The sequence below is a fragment of the Vitis riparia genome, chromosome 15, assembly GCF_004353265.1.
Source record: "Vitis riparia cultivar Riparia Gloire de Montpellier isolate 1030 chromosome 15, EGFV_Vit.rip_1.0, whole genome shotgun sequence".
Classification (NCBI taxonomy): Eukaryota; Viridiplantae; Streptophyta; class Magnoliopsida; order Vitales; family Vitaceae; genus Vitis; species Vitis riparia.
In genome coordinates, this window is record NC_048445.1 from 20223797 (window position 1) to 20248234 (window position 24438).

A 24438-nucleotide genomic window follows, 5' to 3' on the forward strand; every position below is an offset into this window, starting at 1 on the left:
AAGAAAACTATTTTAAAATTTATAACCTATTATGGGAAACAAATTAAAACGAATTAAAATAGGAAAATTTTCACTTACCTCTTGTTTGGGAAGAGGTTCTCAAATCCTAAAAGCATTTACAAAACATAATTTTTTTAAAGCATTTGTATAGTAATTTATTCATATTTAAAACTACTTGGTTTATGTGGAAAGTAAATTTTCATTTGATTAAAATTTTAAAAATATTATGTATCCTTAAAATTATTTGAGTATTTTCTAGATAAACATTTGATAGATGATTCTCCTAAACACGCTTTCATTGAAAAATACTTCCACTAAAAATATTTTAAATAAAAATACTATTAAATGCACTCTACAAATGTGTTTGATAGTGATTCTAAAAAATGTTTATAATATTTCTAAGGCTATGTTTGGTTCCCGGAAAATTTGAGGGAAAATGCAAGGGAAAGAAAATACAAAGGAAAAATAGGAGGAAAGAAAAAGTGAAGGAAAATAAAAAAATAGATTAAAGTCGATAAATTATTTTTTTTGTTACTTCAAACTCATTTTATTTATTTTTACTCATCAATATAAAGATTAAATAATTTAAAAATACATAAGTTTTTATTTAATTTTAATTATATTTGATTTTCTTTGATATTTTTCATAGGACAACCAAACATGAGAAAATCATTTTCCTTACCATTTTTTTTCTTTCCTTTGTACTTTCCGGGAACCAAACATAGCCTAACACTTGAATGATAAGATTTTTCAAGTGTTAAAAATATTAGAAGCGTTTCATAAAATTATTGTCAAACGAGCTTTAGTAACGTCAAAGCACAAAAGAAACTAGACTTATATATAAAACAATCGAAATGAAATATATATATATATATATATAATTGACTTCATTGTTTAAATCATATTCACTAAACCCCCTTTAAAATATAGGTTTTAAACATAAAATCCAATTATATCACATGACACAATTACTTCTATTTTTAGAATGTCCACTATTAAACAAAAAAATTTAAAAAAAGTCATGAATATGTAGAAGACATTATCCCAAATCATGAATATGTATAAAACTCTAAAAATATTAGAAAGTTTAGTTTTAAAGATAATTGTGACTCATCCTTAAATTGTATTTACAAATATTCTACTTTATAACCTCATTTCATAAAGAGAAAAAATGTAGAAAACTTTGAAGACAATATAATTTTTATTGTTAAAACAATATCTAGAGCGAAATAGAAGAATGCATTGAAATTAATATTTGGTTATGCAAAATATTAAAGAAAATGATTTTTTTTCATGTTTTATTTATCATCCAAAATATAAAAGAATAAAGTATAATTAAAATTTTATATTTTGAAATGAATTAATCTTTATATATGAAAGTTTAAATATAAAAATTCATTTACTAATTTTTTTTTTTTTTTAAATTTCATTTCCTTCCGCTTTCTCTTTTCCTTTTCCTTGTGTATTTTCTTGTTTTACATTTTCCCTTAAAATTTTCAAGAAAGGGAGGAAATGGAGAATGTACGTAGATAGCCAATAAAAATTAAGTATTTTTCTCGAGATTAACCTTGTCCATTGCCTTTCCTTAAACCCAACCTGGTTTCCCTAAACCTAAAGGACCAAAGCACTGGTTCTGTGTTTCTAACCCAATTCCTCAATCTGAAATGATGGTGTGTTGAGGAGCTGAGGGAGAAGTAGAGAGGGAGAGAGATAAAGGGATATGGAGATAGAGTTGGAGCCGAGGGTGAAGACCCTGTCCTACAAAATCAAGGCCTCCTCCCGGGAATCCCCCTCCCAGAAGGCCATTCACGTCCTCGACACTGACCTTCGAACTCACTGGTCCACTTCCACCAACACCAAGGAGTGGATCCTCCTCGAGCTCGACGTACGTTCTTCTCATTTCCTGTTTGGTTGGTCAGAAATTTGAGGCTAAGAAAATGAAATTCTGGGACATAAAGGAGTTTCCTCATCTGGGTTGTGTTGGTATTACTGTTTTGGAGTGTTTTGATGGGTCTGATGCCCCCTCATGATTGAAAATGCAAGTTTTGAATTTCTGGTTTTCTTGTTTAGCTGCCCAGAAGACAGAAAATAAATAAATAATTCTGGGAATGAATGGGTTCCTCAACTGGACATGTTTTTATTGATGTTGTATATTATGCAAGTTTTAAATTGCTAATTTCTAGTTTAGTTGCCCCGAAAGCAGAAAAGAAAAATGAGGTTTTGGCAAATTAAGGAGTTCCCTCAACTGGGTCATGTTTGATGGGTCTTGTTTTCGGGTTGTTATCTTCATGGGCCTGCAATCCCGAATAATTGAAATGAACTACTTTGTGTTTGTTTGGGTGCCCAGAAAATTGCGATAGAAAAAGAAGATAAAAGTCTGGGAAGTCGAAGTTCCCTTTTGTTTCTGGTTTTTTTTTTTTTTTTTTTTTCTGGTATTAGTAAGTTAAGCCAAGGGGCAGAATATGTTTTCCATTCATTGCAATGATCATGTCTTCTTCTTTGCACTTGGTTTCTGTTTTCCTTTCTCTTTTTTTTAATCACTATCCTGCCTATCAAAGTAGAAATTGCTTTTCATTTATTCAGTTATCTTATATTATAAGACACCTTCATGCGTGTTTGAAGATTTTCTTCTTTTGTTTTCTTCACTGTAGGAACCTTGCCTACTATCACACATACGGATATATAATAAGTCTGTTCTTGAATGGGAAATTGCAGTTGGCTTGCGGTACAAGGTTAGGGACCTGAATTAATTGATCCTTATCAGAATGTTGCAGTGTTTTTCCCTACTGACAAAGTTTTAGAGCTTTTGTTTGTATAGATATGTTTTATTTCATTTCTTCATTTAAGTTGCAGATATTTAGTTTCTAGTGTTATTTTCACAATTTGAATTGTCATTGTCATTATTTATTTTTAAGGCTATTTCAACCATGTTATAAGATCGTGCTTGTTTTGAGATCTTTTACCTTTAACCATAAGTGAGAGAGGAAGGGGAGGAGAGCTCCAATTTGAGAAAATAAAAAAAGAAAAAGAAAAAAAAAATCAACTATAATCTCTCTTTGGAAGAGGATAGCAAACATAGGTTATAATTAGTGAGAGAACAATACATGTCTGATACATAATTGTTCATAAGAAATAAAACATCGTCCTCAACCACAATCTCTCTGGTAGTTAGACTTGGGCTTGTCCAGCTAAGGTGGGTGTGAATGTCATCTAAGGTAGCAGAAATACTATTAACAATGTAATGGTAGTTATCTGTGACAGTTTCATAGGTGGTTTTACTTGTACCTAGTTTTCCCCTTGTAGAAATTGCAATGATATTATTGATCTTTTGTTTGTCATCTATCTGTTGCCCCTAGATATTCTATGCTCAATAAAAATACCTTGTCTAGGTACCAAGGGTCATTTAGGAATGCCAACTCAAATTAGTATTCTAATAAGGCTGTTGAGGCTCATGTCTTAAGATTGGCCTCAAAGTGAGGCTTTGCAAATTAGCCTTGAGGTTTTTGGTCTCAATAAATGGTAATCAAGGCTTAAGCATCACCCTGTTAAGGCTTATAGCATTGAGGCTATTGATGCTAAAGCCTCACATACTCAAAGTTATTAATAGTTGTAAGGCCTTATTAGGTATATATTTTATAAGAGGTTTAAGTCTCAGTGTTCAATGTTTTGATGGGTTCTATGGTTTTGTGGGGTTTCAGTATTGATTTAATAAGTGTTTTTTTTTTCTTTTTTGTGTGTGTGTGTGTGTGTGTGTGTGTGTGTCCAACATTAGGGTTAAACCTTCTACAAAATAAGGGATTGGCTAGCCTTTTAAATTTAGGGGGAAAAAGGATTGAAAAGAAGAAATAAAAGAGTTATATATTGCTACATTGGTTGAGCTCACATATAATCATTATCTTATTACTAATAAATGAAGGAAAAAGACTACTGCAATTTATGGGTACAAAAGAATAATGGGTGGACATTAACCCTAGTGGGAAGGATAGTAGAATAACTGAATATGATTATGATTCCTTAAAGGATCTTATTGGTGATGGTGATAGTGGTGTTAAAAGATTTTTGATGAGCCTTGGGAGAGAGTTGAATTTTTAGAAGAGAGAGGAAGTAAATTAACATCTATTCACAATGACAAACAATTTTAATTTTGTCATTATAAATTTTATTGTTTTTGTGTTATTCAATTTATATGATTTAGAAGCATTTTTTATTTTTCACGAATTTTATTTTTATTTATTTATTTGTTTGTTTGTTTATATTTAGACTTATGCCTTTCCACCTTGAGGTTTATATTTCATCTCATTTGGGCAGAATGCCTTAAGATTGCCTTTAACTATTTAAAACTTTGACTCAAATTTCTATGGGTGGACCTAATTTTTAGTGGCTATGAGGTTTCTGTTAGCAAACATTCCCCCATTGATGGGCCAAAAAAGTTTTGCCCAACAGGCCAATGCTGAAATTTGGTGGGAAGAAGAGTCACTCATTCTTATTCCACTGGGATTTGGTTTTAGCAAGATTGGTCAGAGATTTCCTTCATAAAGAGGCCCTATACATATTCTTATTGCAAGGAATGAAATTGAAAAGTCTTATTGCCAGGAACTGAATTGAAAAAAAATGAGAAGAAGGTAATCAGAAGTGTATGGAAGTTAGGAACAAAAAGTGGTCTCGTTTGTTCCCAGTGAATGCGTATATGTTCTCATATGAATGTGATTCTGGTTTTCTTCTGTCATTCAGGGAGCTCTCCCCATACTTGTGTTTGATAATTGTCCTACCTAGGCTATCATCCGGAGGGTTGAGGCCATTCTGCTCTGAGGGCATATGGACTCTTCATCCGGGGTTTAGGGCTTCTGGAAAAGAATAACAGAAAGGTTCCGGTTCCAAGAGTGGGAGGTCATAAATTCATGCAAAAACTTCAGTGAAAAGTAAGCTGAGACTTTGTGAGAATGACACCTTTAAAATTATATGGAGAGAATTGGATAAGACACCCAAAGAACATTACGAATATTGTCAGCTACTCTGGGAAAATTTTTGTATAATTGTGCTTCACTCCCATATCATATTTTGGGGTATTGAATCTTCATCTTCTCCACAAAAATTTGTTTATCAGACGCTGTAGTTTTCTCGTCCAACTGTTATTTTGCTTTTATATTAAGTATCCTGTTATTGTGAATTAACTAAAATTTTTATTTAAAAGGAGTAGTGAGATTACAAGAAAGATTTTTGGTTGTCTATCAGGAGACTGGACTTGTGTATGTCTAGATAAAAATTTGCTGACACCCTTTATCTTGACTATGATATGATTTGTGGTTAGGGTAGTCTAATTCAACATCAAGAAAGCTCTACAATAGGGTACAAGATATTATAAATGGTTTTCCAGAAGAGCTAGAGCCTGTAAGTTCACCAGAGTACCAAATGGTTCCTGACCAGAAAAGATGCTGAGGTTTTGATATATGCTACTTAATAAAAATGCCCCTTTATATGTGGTTTCTCTCTATCAATAGTCAGGGTTTTGTTGATGATTGCTGTAAAGCAGCTGCAACTTGCACATGAGTGAAGCATTTGCTAGTAACTTACACTTGCATATACACTTTAATTCCTTGTCTTGTATAGGAAACACTGCCCCTAGTGTTCATTGAAATTGCTAATGCTGCATTCATGTATGGAGGTCTATATTGTATGATCGGTATAGAAAAAATAATTATGTACATTTTAGTGACTGATTTTCTTTACCAGCCAGAGACATTTGTAAAAGTTCGCCCACGCTGTGAAGCCCCTCGACGTGACATGATCTACCCTGTGAATTACACTCCATGCCGCTATGTGCGAATATCTTGTTTGCGGGGAAATCCCATATCTATTTTCTTCATTCAGGTAATGCATGATACTTGTCTTTGCCTTTTTTTGCTTTAGGTTGGAACTGCCGTTTACTATTTGTTCTCTCTGTTTTAATGTAATAAGACGGAATTGTTATTCGATGAGTTACTGCCTTTCACTGTTCTTAATCATGCCATATGATAAAAAAACTTCAATGCTCTAATGCAAATATCAAGCTTCATATGATAAGCATAAAACTATTCTTTCTCCTGAAAATCTCAACAATATTCATCTACCGCTCAAATCACATAATAACATAAAAATTATTAGTTGTACTCCAATATCAAGCTTTATGTGATAGGGAAAAAAATAATTTTTCTCCTGAAATTTTCTGCAATTCTCATGTATTTTCTGCATTTTGTATGTGCCAATATTCTAATTACTTTGGTTCATATGCTTTCTGTTGAAAGAATTAGCCTTCTTGGTTCGGCAACCATATGGTGTATTGCACTGTTAATTTGAAGGTTTTCTAGTTATATGGAGGCCACATGCTGTTAAGTTGAATGGTTTTGGAAAGTTATCAAGATCTAATTTGTTTCATCTTTTATTTGGACCCTTTCAATTGTTTGTTAGATTAATTTTAGATTTGTTTTGGTCTATCTTTTATCTTTTAATAATATAGAGTTACTTGGCTGATATGGAAGGTTGTTGGCTTTCAAACTTTTTTTTGCAGGATGACTTTCTCTTTATGTGTTATGCCAGCTGATTTTCCCCTTTCTGTTAAAAGTCCTATCTCAAAGTTGAATCTAGAACTTTTTTGAATCTTTCCTGCTTCTGCTGTGATTGTATTGTATAAAGTTCCTGTCATATTCTAATTTGGATCCTGTTTAATTGTCACTAAAGTTATTTGTGCAATACCTACTTTGCAGCTAATAGGAATTTCAGTGACTGGCCTTGAACCGGAGTTTCAACCTGTTGTTAGTCATTTGCTGCCACAAATTATTTCAAACAAACAAGATGCTAATGATATGCATCTTCAGGTGGGTCACGATATTCATGCTATTTATACTTTTTCCTTTATACCTTGTTTCTTGTATTTTCATGTTCTTTTGTCTCTGATGCCCTTTAGTTTATAGTTGCTTCAAGATATAACAAATCGGTTGCTTGTGTTCCTTCCCCAACTTGAGGTATAGTTTCAATCTTAGTTCAGTTGAGGAGCTTCCTCAGTGTTGTCTTTAAACTTCTTTCTGCTGCACTTATGGTGTGCATGATGCTTTTCGCTGAGCAGGGAGATCTTACCAGTTTTCCGGATGCTCCAGAGCCTAGTATACGTTTCCTTGCTATGCTTGCTGGTCCATTTTATCCGATTCTGCACATTGCGAATGAAAGGTTTGGCCACTCTGCTGATGATATATGCATGCTCCTTTCTAGAATTAGACTCCTAGAGTTCTCTGCATAATTGTTTGTCTTCTGACATGAAGTTCAACCCTCTAACCTTTTTGTAGCCTGGTTGAGAAAATATTGTGGATAACAAGCAAACATGTTGTAAAATGCTTAAATACTTATCTAAATGTCATATATTCTATCTATTGTCACTTCCTCGTGTAGAAATCTTTTAAGTCCCTTTTTTCATCCACATATAACAGGGAACTGCTCTACATGATTTTTTTTTTTTTGGTAGCCAGACATCTATTCGTTCAAGTGCTTCAAAGGGCAATTTGTAGATAATTATGATTTTTGTTGTTGATAGAGGTAATTAGATAAAAGATCAAATAGGTGAACCCTGCCATGTAGAAATTATACAAGGGACACTCTGGTAAAAGGCAAAGAAAGAACAAAAAAGAAAAGACATGACCAAGAGCCTCAGACTACACATCCAATCAACAAAATCAAAGGGAGACGAATTCCCTTCCCCTAGACCACAGCCAATACCAAAGGAAAGAATCCTTTAGCGTCAATGCAGATTGCACTGACCTTCACAAAGTTCTCCTTTTTTTTTTTTTTTTCCTTTTAGATGCACCAAAAATACATAGTGGGGCAGTCCTCCTGACTTTTACCAATAAAGCTACTGCACCAAGACAACATGGTAGTTTACCAGACTGCTTTCCTTCATACAGATTATTTAACCCTAGCGAATTTATGTTGACAAATATTCCTATAATGACAGAGAAACTGCGAGGGCTTTGGGCAATATTTCAGACTCTGAAGCATCTAAGAACTGTCAACCAACATCGGCTTTAACTGTTTCCTCTAATTTTGAGGTAGCTTCTTCTGTGGCTTCATGTTCTTCACTTTGTGGCCTCTATTCTTTCTTTAACTTTTTGTTCTCATCTATAATGTTTAGCCTTTGATTTAGTATGCATAACTCTCTGTGCGTATCTTGCTTTCAATCTTGCCAACCTTATTAAAGGTCTTGTGTAATATCTTATGCAAAAATGTCATAATTTAATTTTGATGCAAGCATGTTGTTTTTCTAAATTTACCTATCTATCTTATGTCGATGTTGTGCTTACCAAGCTCAGTCAGACGGAGATTAGAGAAAATCCAAAGGGACTTCCTTTGGGGTGGGGGCAATTTGGAGCGAAAGCCTCATTTAGTAAGATGGGAGTTGGTGTGCTTAAGTAAGAAGAAAGGGGGTTTGGGGGTCAAATGCCTTTCCATTCTCAACAAGGCTCTTCTTGTGAAATGGAATTGGCGCTTTGCAATTGAGAGAGAGGCTTTGTGGAATCAAGTAATTAGAGGGAAGTATGGAGAAGATAGAGGGGGTTGGTGCTTTTGGGAAGTGAGAGAGGCACATGGTATGGGGCTGTGGAAAGGAATAAGGATGGATTGGGAGCTGGTGAGTGATAGGATGGTTTTCATTGTTGGTAACGGGAGGAGGGTGAGATTTTGGAGGGATAGATGGTGCGGGGATTCTCCCTTGTGTGTGTCTTTCCCTTCACTTTTTGCTTTGACTGTTGATAAGGAAGCATGGGTGGCAGATATTTGGGAGGCTGAGGGGGGTTGGGGGTGTTGGAACCCCTGTTTTTCAAGAGCTTTCAATGATTGGGAGGTAGAGGAGGTGGAAAGATTTTTGGAGTGGCTGCATGGTAAGAGAGTACTTGAGGATGTGGAGGATATGGTGTCCTGGACTGAAACAAAGAGTGGAAAATTCTCGGTCAAGTCTCTCTACTTTGCTCTTGAAGCTGGCTGTTTGTCTTTGTTTCCGTTTAGCTATATTTGGAATGTGAATGTGCAGCCCAAGATTAGTTTCTTTGCATGGGAGGCTACGTGGGGCAAAACCTTAACCTTGGATATGGTCCGGAAAAGAGGACGGGCATTGGCAAATAGATGATTTATGTGTCTTGAGAAAGAGGAGACCATAGACCATCGTCTCCTTCATTGTTCAAAAACAAGGGTTTTATGGGATTTACTATTTACTTTATTTGGAGTGTCTTGGGTGTTGCCTTCTTCAGTTACAGAGACTCTTCTAAGCTGACATGGTTCTTTCGTAGGCAAAAAACGCAAGAAGGCATGGAGAGTGGCTCCTCTTCACATTTTTTGGACGGTTTGGAAGACGAGAAATAGATTGGCATTCAAGGATGATATGTTGTCAATACAGAGACTGAAATACTCTTTTATTCTTTCTTTTTGGTCTGAGACTAAGTTGTTCATAGTTGATTGCCCTCTAACTATAGCTAATTTTATTGATTGGTTGGGCTTTAAATAGGGTTGCTTTTTGGGCCATCTATGTTCTTTTAGGCCTTTTTGGAGGTGGGTGTATGGGTATTGTATACCTTGAGTCGCCTTTTTGGCATCTCTTTTATATATGAAATTTATTTACCTATCAAAAAAAAAAAAATGTTGTTTTTCTAAATTTTCTATGTTGGGTTTAGTCATCATGCATAATCTTCCTAATCTTATTATTACAAGTCTTGGTAAGTTTTTACATCCATCAATAAAAAGAAGTCTTGGTAAGTTTTTATGCTGAAATGTCATATAATTTATTTTTGATGCAACTCTGTTGCTTTCTAAATTTTCTATATAGAAAAATTGATGCTACTTGTTCTGATCAATCAAACTATCACTGGTTCTTCATTTCTTTTCTGCTTTGGTTTTGTGTACTTGACAAGTTTAGTTAACCTCTGAAAATTCTATTTGTGTTTTGACTGTCTTGTTGCTTTTATTTAGTCTATAAAAGGGTTCTGCTCAAAAAACAAAAAAGGGTTGCTTTGTTGTGAACCTCTTTAAGTTTTTAGTCAACTGTATTTTACATGCCATCCACAGGAAAATAGTTTACTATTCTTTTTTATCTATATAGCATGGTTCAGAGTAGGATGAAAATTGACTTGTGTATGATCTGACATTTAGTGAAAGTTTTGTTCATTGTACACTTTGTCAATTTTAAGAACTGTGTCTTCAGTATCTTTTAACAATTTATTTATTTATTTGTTATGGGATAATGTTCTAAATGAGCTGATCCTTATTACCCCCTTTTTTTTAACTCAATCCTTATTTTCCCCCATGTCCAGCCTAGAAGATCACGTAGCACATCACCTTTTGTCTTACCCACATCCAGTGCTGTAGTGTTTCGTCCAGATGCAATTTTTGTCCTGCTGAGAAAGGCATATAAGGATTCAGATCTGGGAACTGTTTGTAGAATGGTAATGTTTTATTCTCTTAGGCTGGTGTTTATTTCTATCCTGCTGGGTGATTGTCAAAATTCCTTTGGACTCTCCTTTTCCTAATTGGTCTATATTCTTTTTCTTTGTTTCAGGCTTCTAGAATTCTGCAGAAGCTCACAGAGCCTGCAGCAGTGCCAGAAGCATCAATACCCTCCACTGAAATCACATCTTCTGTTTTGGATGAGACACCAAAAACTGAATTATCTAATCTTGTCCTTTTAGTTGATTACTCAAACTTGTTTGGAGAAGATTTTCAGATACCTGATGATCACTGGGACTTGAGCTATCTTAATATCTTGGATATAGGGGCAGTTGAAGAAGGGATTTTACATGTTCTTTTTGCTTGTGCAGCTCAGGTCAGTTATAATGTTAGGGGTGCAGTACACCTCAAGCACACGATATTTTTTTTTTTAATGCCTATTTTCTCTCTCTGCCACGTGATACATGAATTTACATTTTATCTTTGTTTATTTTACTTTTTTACAGCCTCACTTGTGCAGTAAATTGGCAGATGATACTTCTGACTTTTGGTCTACGCTACCGCTTGTACAAGCATTGCTGCCAGGTTTATTACCATATGAACGCCTCCCTAGGGTGGTTTTTCTCACAGCTGCCATTTGCTAATTTTCAGGAAATTTGAAAAAACTAATAATTTAGACTAGCATTCTTGTTGACCCGTTTACCACCACCCAAAAGGAGGAAATGTTTACTTTTTTTGCAATATATATTTGTTAGATCTAAATATTAATATTAAGATGTTTTAAAAATCCCATGCTATTATTGTTCTTATTATAAAAAATCCGTTTTAATTGCAATAGATCTGTCTTCTTTATCATTTTACCAAAAAAGCTTAGTGAATATTTTGCAAAATGTCACACACATCGCCATTACAAATACAAATTTCTGAAATTGAATTTTTGAATTTATTTGACATGTGCTTTTTTTGGTGTGTTCTAGCACTTCGTCCCTATGTGATCAGTCCTCCAGATCTCATTGATTATAATTTTTCTCAATGGAAACAACCTTTTGTGCAGCAAGCCCTGTCTCAGGTTATATTAATGTTGTTTGGCTAACATTTGCTCATATCTTCAAATTGTATTCTTCTAACTGTGGTAGCTATATGGCAGATAGTAGCAACGTCATCTTCAGCATTGTACCATTCACTTCTGCATGCCTGTGCTGGCTATTTATCGTCATTTTCCCCATCACATGTTCGTTATTCCCTATTCCTTTTAATTCCCTCTGTAGTATTTCTGTATCCTGTCTCTCTCATCTTAAGCATGTAGTGTAAAATGTTTCTTTTGATAACTGATCAGTGAGATAATTATCCATATCTTTAATTCTCCCTATCATGTCTTAGTCTGTTAGCTTAACTATTTTTTCTGCTCCAAACAATCAAAAGAGATCACATTAGGATTGGTCAACAAACTATAAGCTTCCTTGACCTTGAACTGACCATTTCTTTCTCGCCTCCAAATAACTGAGTCTTCCTCCAAAGAAGGCCTATGACCCCTCAGCACATGGAGCAAATCCCCAACCATATCTAGCTCCCAATCATTGAAGTCCCTCAAAAAATTTAGGTTCCAACCTCCTTGACCAGAATTTTGGTCCCACATTTCCTCAACCGTTGAACTCCTATGAACAGCCATGACGAAGAGATGAGGGAAACAATGAGACAGCGCTGTATCAGTATACCAAATATCTGTCCAAAATCTGATCTTGGTGCCCTTCCCAGCTCGGAATACCATGTTATCCCAACACCAGTCAGATTCTTTCAAAATCTCCTTCCAAACCCCTACCCCAACCACTCCATTAGCCTTCTTTAGCCTCCATCCAAGACCCTCTTGCTCATACTTCACCGTAATCACTTGCTTCCAAAGATTATCTTTGTCACAAGCATACCTCCATAACCACTTGCCAAGCAAGGTTCAACATGGCTAGTTTCCTAAGGCCTAGCCCACCCTTGTCCTTGTCTGTACAAACCACCTCCCAATTAACTAGATGAATTTTCCCCTCTAAGTTTCCCCCTCCCCACAGGAAGTCCCTTTGCACTTTCTCTCGCCTTCTCGCAACAATCTTGGGCATTCTGAAAATAGACATTTGATAGATTGGCATGCTAGCCAAGGTACTTTTTATTAGTGTGATTCTTCCCCCTTTGGAAATATATTGCTGCTTCCAAAGCGCAAGTCTCCTCCTTACTCAGCAATTGTTGATAGGATTAGTGGGAGAAATGGTAATGGTGGAGACGGTAGCAGCAACATTGGGGCTGTGGTCATAGTGGTTACAGTGGCAATATGGTGATGTTTAATGTTGGGGCTGGTGTAAGGGATAACAAGGGCAAAATAACTCTTTGCAGGCAAGTATTTGGTAATGGCACCAACCTCAGGTGGATATTAAAATGGGGATTTGGGATATGGGCCCCTCAAATCCCCTCTTCAATCACATTAGCACAAATTTGAAATTCCATCTATGATGTGCCTATCAGTTGGGATTCCCATGGAAGAATTTGAAGTATTACCTGCATGCTGGAGCTCCTCGAAATTCCACAATGTATGCACCTTAAGAAATTTTATGCCAATCGGGGAAGCTGCACAAGAAATTTTTAATATTTTTTTTTTCAATATAACATGAAATCTTGAAATTTGATAACTCATATGCCTAGTATAAGATGGTGTAGTTTCCCTTTATATCTTGTTATGTTGGGTATATGGTTCTTTGCAAGGAATACAATATCAATACCGACTAGCATATTTATGTTTCTGAAAATAGGGAGCTAGTGATAGATATCATTCAAAGGTTGATATTGTTTTAGAGAAGTGACACAAAATTGTAGAGACATTAAATTCTGAATAACAATTTCGGGAAATCAATATTGATACTTAGCTAATAGATGTCAACGATGATATTGCAATATTGGAAATAATTGTGGCTTGGATATTTAACACACTAAAGAACTGCATCCAATCATTTGTTCTGTGGAAATGGAAATGAGTTGCAGTGACTGGTATCGGAGAATATAACTGCCAATGTATCTTATTTCAAGTAAGAATCTTGTTAGGATCTAAACCTGTTATCTAATTCTTACTTATCAAAAAATAAATAAATAAACCTGTTATCTAATTCTTCTACAGGCAAAGGCTGCATGTGTCCTGATTGATCTATGTGCTAGCGCACTAGCACCCTGGTTGACTCAGGTGATTGCAAAGGTATGTTGATGGCAGATTATCAGTGGAAAATTATTAGTGTCTTATTATTACCCTTTATTGCTTAGTGGAAAACTATTGCTGTACTTTTTTATTTATTAATTTTAACCTGAAAAGATTGTCAGACTTCCTCCTTTGGTCTGATTCTGAGACAGGTTGATCTAGCTGTGGAGCTTTTGGAAGACCTTTTAGGCACAATCCAGGTTTGTTTTTGTGCACCTTTAAGTACTTCAAATTTTTATGCTCTCTCAAGTTCATATAAGGCAAAGTAAAATGTTTTAAAATCTGAATGATGTAAAGCAATCTTCAGGTGATTATTACGGTCAAATAACAGCAAGCTATGACTTTTAACACTTCTAGGATTTAAGGAGGGTGTTGAGAGAGAGAGAAAGAAGAAAGACCTTAATTCTCATTAATGTAATGATCTACTTACAATTGAGAAATATATATATACAAGGCTAGGAGTCCTAACTACCATACATGTGTCCTATATTAACAAGGAAAGGTTATACACTATAAATACATTATATTCAACACTCCCCCTCAAGCTGGAGCATATACGTCATATGCACCAAGCTTGTTACAAATATATTTAATCCTAGGACCTCTGAGAGATTTAGTGAAGATGTCAGCTAGTTGATCATTTGAATTAACAAAACTTGTAGCAACACATCCTGATGCGATCTTCTCTCTAATGAAATGACAGTCAACTTCAATATGTTTGGTCCTTTCATGAAAGACTGGATTGGATGCAATATGTAATGCGGCCTGGTTATCACATATGAGTTTCATCTGTTCATCCTTTCCAAATCTCAACTCTCGAAGAAGATGTCTCAACCATATGAGTTCACATGTTGCCAAAGCCATAGCTCGATACTCGGCTTCAGCGCTAGATCTGGCCACTACATCTTGTTTCTTACTCTTCCAAGATATTAGATTACCTCCAATAAAAACACAGTACCCTGAAGTGGAACGTCTATCTGTGGGTGAGCCAGCCCAATCTGCATCTGTGTAACCAACAACCTGAGTATGACCTCTGTTCTCGTACAACACACCTTGGCTTGGTGTACTTTTGATATATCGAAGAATGCGGATTACAGCATCCCAATGGCTATCACATGGTGACTGTAGGAATTGACTAACAACACTCACAGGAAAAGAAATGTCTGGACGAGTAATGGTGAGATAGTTCAATTTACCTACGAGTCGTCGATATCTCCCGGGGTCTCCTAAAGGCTCCCCCTGTCCTGGTACAAGTTTGACATTCGGATCCATAGGTGTGTCTACCGGTTTACAGTCTAACATACCGGTTTCTTCCAGGATGTCTAAAGCATACTTCCTTTGGGAAAGGACCACAGCAGAACTGGATTGAGCTATCTCAATTCCCAAGAAATACTTGAGTTTCCCCAAGTCTTTGGTTTGAAAGTGGGTAAAAAGGTGTTGCTTTAGTTTCTGAATACCATCCTGATCACTGCCTGTAATGACGATGTCGTCCACATAAACAACCAGATAAATACACTGCCCCAAAGAGTTATGATGATAGAAAACTGAATGGTCTGCTGTACTGCGAAGCATGCCAAACTCTTGAACAACAGAACTAAAACGGCCAAACCATGCTCGAGGAGATTGTTTCAAGCCATATAGAGAACGGCGTAACCTGCATACTAAACCAGACTCCCCCTGAGCAACAAAACCAGGAGGTTGCTCCATATAAACTTCCTCGGCAAGATCACCATGAAGGAAGGCATTTTTAATATCCAATTGATAAAGAGGCCAAGAACACATGGCAGCCATGGAGAGAAGCAGACGGACAGAAGCAATCTTGGCAACCGGAGAGAATGTGTCACCATAATCAGAACCATAAACCTGAGTATAGCCTTTAGCAACTAAGCGGGCCTTAAGGCGATCAACCTGACCATCAGGACCAACCTTAACTGCGTAGACCCAACGACAGCCAACGGTAGATTTACCCGAGGGTAAAACAACAAGATCCCAAGTGCCATTAGAGTGCAGAGCAGCCATTTCATCCACCATTGCCTGTCGCCAGCCTGGATGGGAAAGAGCTTCATGGGTGCTCTTTGGAAGAGAAACAGAGGATATAGCAGAAACAAAAGCAGAATAGGGTGAAGATAATCGATGATAACTCAAAAATTGTAAATAGGATGAGGATTACGAGTAGAGCGAGTACCTTTCCGAACAGCAATGGGTAAGTCATTAGGAGAAGGCAGAGCCGGGGTAGGTGAAGCCGAAGGGATAGGAAGTGAGTCAGCAGGTGCTCAGCAAAAGGGAGAGGAGCAACGACACGAGGGCGACGATGATAAACCTGAAGTGGTCGAGGAGGCATAGCATCAGGTGGGGAGACAATGGGAATAGGCAAGACTTCAGAAACAGGAAGAGACTCAGAAGTGGTGGAAAAGAATGGTGAGTCCTCAAAGAAGGTGATATCAGCGGAGATAAAGTATCGATGAGTCTCAAGGGAATAACAACGATAACCCTTCTGAAGTCTGGAGTATCCCAAGAAGAGACACTTCATGGCTTTGGCGGAAAGCTTGTCCTGTCCAGGAGTGAGAATATGAACAAAGCAAGTACAACCAAAGACATGAGGAGGAAGGAAATAAAGTGGTTGGTCAGGGAAGAGAAGGGAGTGAGGAATCTGATCATGTAAGACAGAGGAGGGCATACGATTAATCAAATAACAAGCGGTAAGAACAGCGTCCCCCCAAAACGAAAAGGAACATTACTATGGAGGAGGAGAGTACGAGCTGTCTCAACAAGATGTCGATTCTTGCGTTCAGCTACCCCATTTTGTTGAGGAGTATGAGCACAAGAAGACTGATGAAGAATCCCATGATGAGACATAAACGAAGTAAATGGGGCTGAAAAATATTCCCTGGCATTGTCACTGCGTAACACACGAATAGAAATATTGAACTGGGTTTGGATTTCAGCATAAATTTCTGGAAAATAGAGAATAACTTAGCTCGATTTTTCATTAAAAATAACCAAGTACATCGAGAATAATCATCAATGAAAGTGACAAAATACTGAAATCCTAAAGTAGACGCAGTCTGACAAGGACCCAAACATCAGTGTGGACAAGCTCAAAAGGAGACTTTGCCCGATTATTCAAACGCTTTGGGAACGAGACACGAGTATGTTTCCCAAGCTGACATGACTCACACGGAAGCGACGATAAAGTGGAAAAACGAGGAACCATCTTCTGGAACTTGGAGAGACTAGGGTGGCCCAGACGATTGTGAATGAGGAGAGGAGCATCAGTGGAAATGCAAACTGCAGGAGATGAATCCGAGGTGAGGTGATAGAGGCCTTGAGACTCACGTCCTATGCCAATCGTCTTCCCCGTACTCCGGTCCTGCAAGGTCACAAATTTATCAGAAAAGGTAATAGAGCAATTAAGAGTACGAGTGATTTTGCTGATGGAAATAAGATTAAAAGGACATTCAGGAGTATAAAGGACAGAAGTGAGAGGTAGAGAAGGCAGAGGAAGGGCCAAACCAATACCTTTAGCCACAGTTTGAGAACCATTAGCTAAGGTAACATTAGGTAAAGCAGAGGTAGTAGTAATAGAGGAGAAAGATCCTTATTACCAGATAAGTGATCAGAAGCTCCAGAATCTAGAATCCAGGGTCCAAGAGAAGATGTGTGGGTAAGGCAGGCAGAGGCATTACCAGGCTGGGCAACAGAGGCAACAGAAGCCTGAGATGCGGAAGAGCTCGGAGGCTGAGGCAGCGGAGAATCAGAGGACTGGGCCACATGGGTAGTGCGAGGAGGTCGTCCATGTAACTGATAGCAACGATCGCGAGTGTGGCCAAGTTTATTGCAATAGGTGCAATGAGGACGTTGACCTCTACCTCGGGTACCACTACGGCCTCCTCGAGAGTTAGTTTGAGAAACTAACACAGAAGAATCTGAAGTGCTATCAAATGGCAAAGTCTGAGTGGAGGAGATACGGAGGAGGCGAGCAAACACATCATCCAAGGACGGAACTGATGAACTACCAAGAATCTGATCGCGGACAGGCTCAAGATCCGGACGGAGGCCAATAAGAGTAAGAACCATGAAGAACTTGTCAAGCTGTGTTTGTTGAGCCCCAACATCAGGAGTAAGAGGCATCACAGTCAAGAACTCCTCCTTAAGAGAGGCAATCTGGCCAATATAAGTAGATAGATCCAAGTCCTGTTGGCTGAGATGGACAATAGCAGAAGCCACCTTATAAAGACGTTGGATATCATTCGTATATAATCCTTTGGCCTGAGTCCAAAATTTAAAACAAGTTTTGTAGGCCCGAAGATGAAGAAGAATCTTGGGATCAATCGATTGCCATAATACACTACATAACTGTGCATCTATCTTCCTCCACTGTACGCGGTCAACCTCAGGGATATCTGCCTCCTGTGTAATCAAGTGATCCTCATATCCTTGACCCATAAACCAAAGGTCAACAGAGGCAGACCAGGAAAGATAATTGTCACTGCCAACCAATTTCTCCGAAGTAATCATAGGAGATCCAGATATAACAGCGGAAAAAATGGAATTTTTAGTAGTCATATCTACTTATCTGGAGAATGAAGTATGTTTGGATCGAAGAGAGCCCTAATACGGCTTCAGATTGCGGCGTGGCACCACCGAAAAGGTAGAAGAACACTTCCCAAGGCACGTGCAGGGATTGGAGTGGAGAAAAAATAGTCGGAGCTTCGCCGGAAAGACTGTTTGGAGGGCCGACGGAGACAAAAATCCCCAAAAGAGGTACGTGCAGGGCTCGAATGGGAGAACCAGGGAGGTAGGGAGGCTGGTCGGCGTCAGGCGAGGCTGCTGGAGGAGGCGCGTCGCCGGAAAAGCCCTCACGCGCCCTCACGCGCCGGCGCGTGAGATGCAGCCGCCGGACGGAAACGTGCACGTGGGCGGCGCGTGGATGCTTTTTTGGTGCCGGTGCCTTCACAAAAGTTGTAGATCTCCTCCAGGCGCTCCTTCTGGTATGGTCGGTGTCGGAAAAATACGTCGCCGGAAAGTTCGCCGGAAAAGTTCGCCGGCGGTGAGTAGTTTCTATCGACGATCCGAATGACCGGAAAGTATTGGGAGATGGGGAAGGTGACCGGAATGAAACACGGTCACCGGAAGGTTTCCCGGAGTTGATGACACGGGAAACAGGAAAGAATTAGGTTTTCTTCCTTGGCTCTGATACCATGTTGAGAGAGAGAGAAAGAAGAAAGACCTTAATTCTCATTAATGTAATGATCTACTTACAATTGAGAAATATATATATACAAGGCTAGGAGTCCTAACTACCATACATGTGTCCTATATTAACAAGGAAAGGTTATACACTATAAATACATTATATTCAACAGAGGGAAATTAAGAATTAAGGTTATAACAATGACAAAAGTAAAATTAAGAAAAACAAAGAGAAGATAGAGAAAAAAGATATGGGAAAAAAAAACCCTGGGGGTGCAGTTGTTTTGCTAGCATCTTCTGGAAATGGACCCCCAAAACTTAATGGATGTAAAATCCATATTATAGCGTTTGGTTAAAGTCAAGAATTTTGAGATTTCCATCCAACTTTATCCTCATTCTAGTGTTTGGTTTTCTTAGAAATTGTTTGAGAATTTGATGTAAATTTATATGATAATCCTTCAAATAATATTTGTAAGGATCATATTTATTTGTAAATAAAAAGGGGATCTTACTATTTTTCCAAGAAGTGTCATCCAATCAGAAATGTTCAGATGGCCAAAAAGGTCTTATTGCTTTATATCTTAGAAATGGTTCCATTGCTTGGTACTTAGGTTCCAATTCTTTGTGCTTAGGTTACATTTCATGTCTTGTACCATGGTCCTTTTTCTTTGTACTTTAGTTTTATTTTTTGTACCTTCATTCTATAATTCACATTTAGCCATGATGAGGATGAGTCTCTAAGATATACATCAAGAGATGAAATTTGTATTAGTTGAAATTAAAGTAGGATTAGTATTACTTGGAATTAAATTAGGATTAATATTAGTTGGAATTAAATTAGAATTAGTATTAGTTGGAATTAAAGTAGGATTAGTATTTGTTAGAGTCAAATTAGGATTAATTAATTAAGTTATAAGATAATTAGAATTAGAGTCATAGTAGGTTATTAGAATCTTAGTAGACTTTGGATTTATTAGAGAAACTTATAAATAAGACTAATCGATATAAATCAAAGAATGAATTGATTGATATTAATAATATTATATTTTTTTCATTGCAAGTGTTCCAATTCTCAATGGTGAGATTACATTGATTTTCTTCTAAGTGAGATTCCTAGAAGGCCTTAGTGAGATTCTATGGTTTCCATCTTTTCTTCATTGTTTCTTCTTTCTCTCTACCTTTTTTTATATTTTATTTTCTTTATCATAAATTTTATTTCTTGTTTCTCTCCTTACACCCTAAAATAAAAACCTTAGCCTACCTACTTTTGAATGTAGGCAACCATCTTAGGGTTGTCTTACATCAAGCCATATATTTTAAAAGTCTAGATTTTGAGTTGTATAAAGTACCTATTCAATACCTTTCCATAAAAATGACTAAAAATGGGTTGTTCACTTTCCCAAGTTATATGCGCCAAAAATATGGTAATCTTACATTTAGAAATGAGATACTCATTCTCTTGTTAAGATACACCTGGGATAAAAATATTATATATGGTAACTTATTTGTATTCTTTATTCTTTTGTAAAACATTTATGTTATGTTTAGTTTTAGGGATTCACTAAGAAAAGGAAAAAAAATACTAATGAAATTGATTTTTTAATATTTGATTTACCATGGAAAATCTGAAAGAAGGTCAAATATACTTAAAGTTAGTAAGAAACTTATGCATTATTTAATCTTTATATAGACGAGGAAAAACAAGTGAAATGAGTTTGAAGAAGCATGTAGAAATAATTTGTTAACTTTACAACTAATTTTTTTCTTTATTTTTTCTTTCCTTATATTTTTCCTTTCTATTTTTTTCTCTCTCACATTTTCCCTTAAATTTTCAAGAGTCAATCACAGGGTTAAACTTCTAAATGGTGGAAACTTTTAAAAGGTAGAAACTTGTTAAAAGATAGAAGTTTTTATAAAATAAAAAATCTGTAAAGAAACTACCAGAAATTTTTATCTTTTATTTTTTTTGATAGGTAATTAGAACATAAAACGCCAAAAAGTAAATATACTTCTTCCAATGAGAAACGTCTAGCAAATAAATTTTTTAAAGTTTTAAATGGGATTCAACTATCTAAACGTCTAGAAGATTTTGTGGGATCTTGTGTTTTCTCTTTTTGGGGTTAATTGGGTGTTGCCGTTTTCGGTGAGAGACACTCTATTAAGTTGGTATGTTTCTTTTAAGGACAAGAATCATAGAAAGGTTTGGCGGGCAGCTCCTCTCTGTTTATTTTGGACAGTTTGGAAGGAAAGAAATAGAATAGTCTTCGATAATGAGGCTTTGTCGACTCAAAGATTGAAAAACTCATTTGTTTGTAATCTCTTATCCTGGGCTAATTCTTCTATAGCTGTAGGCCCTTTATCTTTGTTTAACTTTGTGGATTGGTTGGGTTCTTGTTGAGGGCCGGTGAGTGCTTGTGTTTTTGTTGCTTGTTTTAGGTGTCTCTTGTATACTCCCTGTATGCTCCGGGTTGCCTTTCAAGCTCCCTGTCTCTAATATATCTTTGTGCTTTTGCCTATCAAAAAAAAAAAACTATATAATTGTCACTAACTTTGACTTTGAGCTTAGGTCTTCCAACAATGCTAATATCTCTGTTACGATGGGTAGGCCCACTCTAGCATTCTTAGAGAATGCTCTCATTAATGTTCCATAACCAGCTGTAAGTGTTCCTCCAATCCCCAGTTGTCCTGGGTTAACCAAGGAGCATTCATCAAAATTCAACTTAAAGCTGCCTATTTAAGGAAACATCCATGTAGGGAGTATCTCCTTAACCTAGTAGATCTGCTTACAAAGTTCAAATCTAGCAGTATAATGCTCAAAGAGGGTTTTTGAGAATTAGAAATCAGGGATTCTCTCCTCTAGCTTTGTACATTTATAGTTAAACTGTTAAAGCATGTAAAAGATTCATGATTTCTAAAAAATGACTACACTACTTCCAACGAATTAAGGGTGTTTAAGAATTAGAAATTAACTAGATATCAATTCTAGCATTTGCGTTTGTCGGAAGGCTGAGGCTGCAGGCTGTTTCAATTGAAGCTTTTGGTGATTCTTTTATTAGATGTTGTTTATGTTCTTTTATTTATAAGGAAATTATATGGGATATACTTATTCTGAAGGTTGCTCTTTCATCTTATTTCTTGGATCAATGGCTCATGTCTAAAGGTTCTGTTGTTGTTTTTACATGTATCTAGGGTGCTCGCCATTCCTTGGCTCATGCTCGTGCTGCCCTCAAATATATTGTGCTGGCTCTGTCTGGACATATGGATGACATATTAGCAAGATATAAAGTATTGCATCCTGCTTTGCCCTTATTGTGTTCATATGTTTGATTTACACTGCATTGGCCATAGTGCATGTAAAGCCAGATTATTTGGCAAAGAAACATGTTACAAGTTTCTCAGGATTCTTAGGTTCTGATCTCAACCATGGTTGAGTGATGGATTTAGAAGGAATCTATTGGATTTGTTTAGTGGTGCAACCGAATAGACTCAAATCAATGTTATATGGATAAAATAAATCAGTTTATCATGTGATTTTGTTGTCAACCTCTCAGGAAGCAAAGCATAAAATTCTCTTTCTTCTGGAGATGTTGGAGCCTTTTCTTGATCCTGCTTTAACTGCCTTGAAGAATACAATAGCCTTTGGGGATGTAGCTCCAATTTTTATGGAAAAGCAGGAATACGCATGTACAGTTGCCCTCAATGTCATTCGTATGGCAGTACGAAAGCCTTCTGTTCTTCCTTCATTGGAATCTGAGTGGAGGCGTGGAACAGTTGCTCCTAGGTAATCTACAACTTTTGTTGCTTAATTATTCTGATTATTTTTATTTATTTTTTAATTCTTTTTGGAATCCATATTCTGGGGGCCTTTAACTTCTTCCATATTGTATTACTTTGTAATGCTTGCACACTTATGTACGGTAGGAGATAATCATTTGAATATGACATATATGAACTGGGAATAATCATTTTCTTGCAGAAATTTTTTGAATTTTATCTCCGTTTCTCTTAATTTCTGAAATGATTCCAATTAAGATAATTGAGACTTCCACTAGCCAGATACTGTTTTGTCATGTTGGATTGATAATGGTCTGGTAAATTTCTTCATGCAGTGTACTTCTCTCAATCTTGGACCCTCACATGCAGTTACCTCCTGAAATTGACCTTTGCAAGTTTCCTATTTCTAAAACCCAGGAGCAAGAATCTTTGAAATCCAATAGCCAAGATGATTCTGATGGAAAGATTGATGTTTCTGATGTAGCTATGAAGATGGATACTTTGAAGATGTCAGTCTTTTTTTGCCCCCACAGAACTAAAAAGCATTGCACTGACAAATGTTTCTAGCAGTCTGAATAAAAATATCTCTGAGTCTAGCCCTGGTGATGGCACCACAGAAGAGAAACATGTGACTGAGAAAATTTTGACTAAGATATGTCAGAATAGCTTACTATTGGATGCTGCGTTCCCTGTTGAATATGTTAACTTGCAAGCAGATTATATGCAACTTATGAATTATCGGGATTGTGAGCTTAGAGCCTCGGAGTTTCGACGTTTGGCTTTAGATTTACACACTCAGCACGAGATTAGTCCTGAGGGTCATGATGCTGCTATAGATGCTTTGCTCTTAGCAGCAGAGTGCTATGTCAATCCGTTTATGTCATCTTTTAGGGCCAGTTCAAAGGTTATCAATCAGAGCACTGGAACCAGAATTCCACAAAACTGTGACATTTCAGAGCTAAGAAAGGTTTTTGAGAAGAACTCCAGTGACTTGGAAAAAGTGACTCATCTTGAGAACAAAAGAGACAAAGTTGTTCTTCAGATACTGCTTGAGGCTGCTAAATTAGACAGGAAGTATAAGAAGAAGATGTCAGATGAGGAACATTATCTATACTATCCTGAGGAACATGATGATCAGGTCATAAATTTGTCTTTGCTTGATATAGAATCTGCCGATGCCGTCACCTTGGTTCGGCAGAATCAAGCTTTACTTTGCAATTTCTGATTCAGCGATTGCGAAGGGAGCAACACTCGATGCATGAAATTCTGATGCAAAGTACTCTGTTCTTGTTGCACTCAGCGACTAAGCTATTCTGCCCTCCTGAACATGTCATTGATATCATATTAGGATCTGCTGAATATCTTAATGGGGTGCTAACGTCTTTTTATTATCAGTTAAAAGAAGGTAATTTGCGGTTGGATCCAGAAAAGTTATATGGGTACAGCGCCGCTGGCTGCTTCTTCAAAAGTTGGTAATTGCTTCAAGCGGTGGTGATGAAGAGCTGGACTTTGCCAATAATACTAACAATTGTTTTCAATATAGGAATTTGATTCCACCTTCAGCCTGGATGCTGAGAATACCTACATTTTCTACATCTCCTTCTCCCCTTTTACGGTTTCTGGGTTGGATGGCAGTATCTCGTAATGCCAAACAGTATATGAGGGAGCGACTTTTCCTTGCTTCAGATTTGCCACAGCTGACAAATTTACTATCAATTTTTTGCTGATGAACTTGCACTGGTGGACAATGTTGTCAAGCAAAATGATGATGCTGTGAAGATTCAACAATC

General features: G+C 36.9%; 1 protein-coding gene across 1 annotated transcript; it reads left to right on the top strand.

The window, feature by feature from the left end:
- The first annotated feature begins 1546 nt into the window (after positions 1–1546).
- On the top strand, positions 1547–23873 carry LOC117932061. Its single transcript, XM_034853103.1, has 18 exons — positions 1547–1885; positions 2652–2732; positions 5731–5868; positions 6741–6851; positions 6948–6998; positions 7100–7200; positions 7979–8072; positions 10323–10454; positions 10568–10831; positions 10962–11040; positions 11433–11524; positions 11603–11686; positions 13607–13681; positions 13834–13881; positions 22064–22159; positions 22426–22655; positions 22984–23157; positions 23246–23873. The coding sequence occupies exons 1-18, from the start codon at positions 1721–1723 to the stop codon at positions 23871–23873; spliced, it is 2643 nt and encodes an 880-aa protein (XP_034708994.1). The 5' UTR covers positions 1547–1720.
- Positions 23874–24438: the final 565 nt, after the last annotated feature.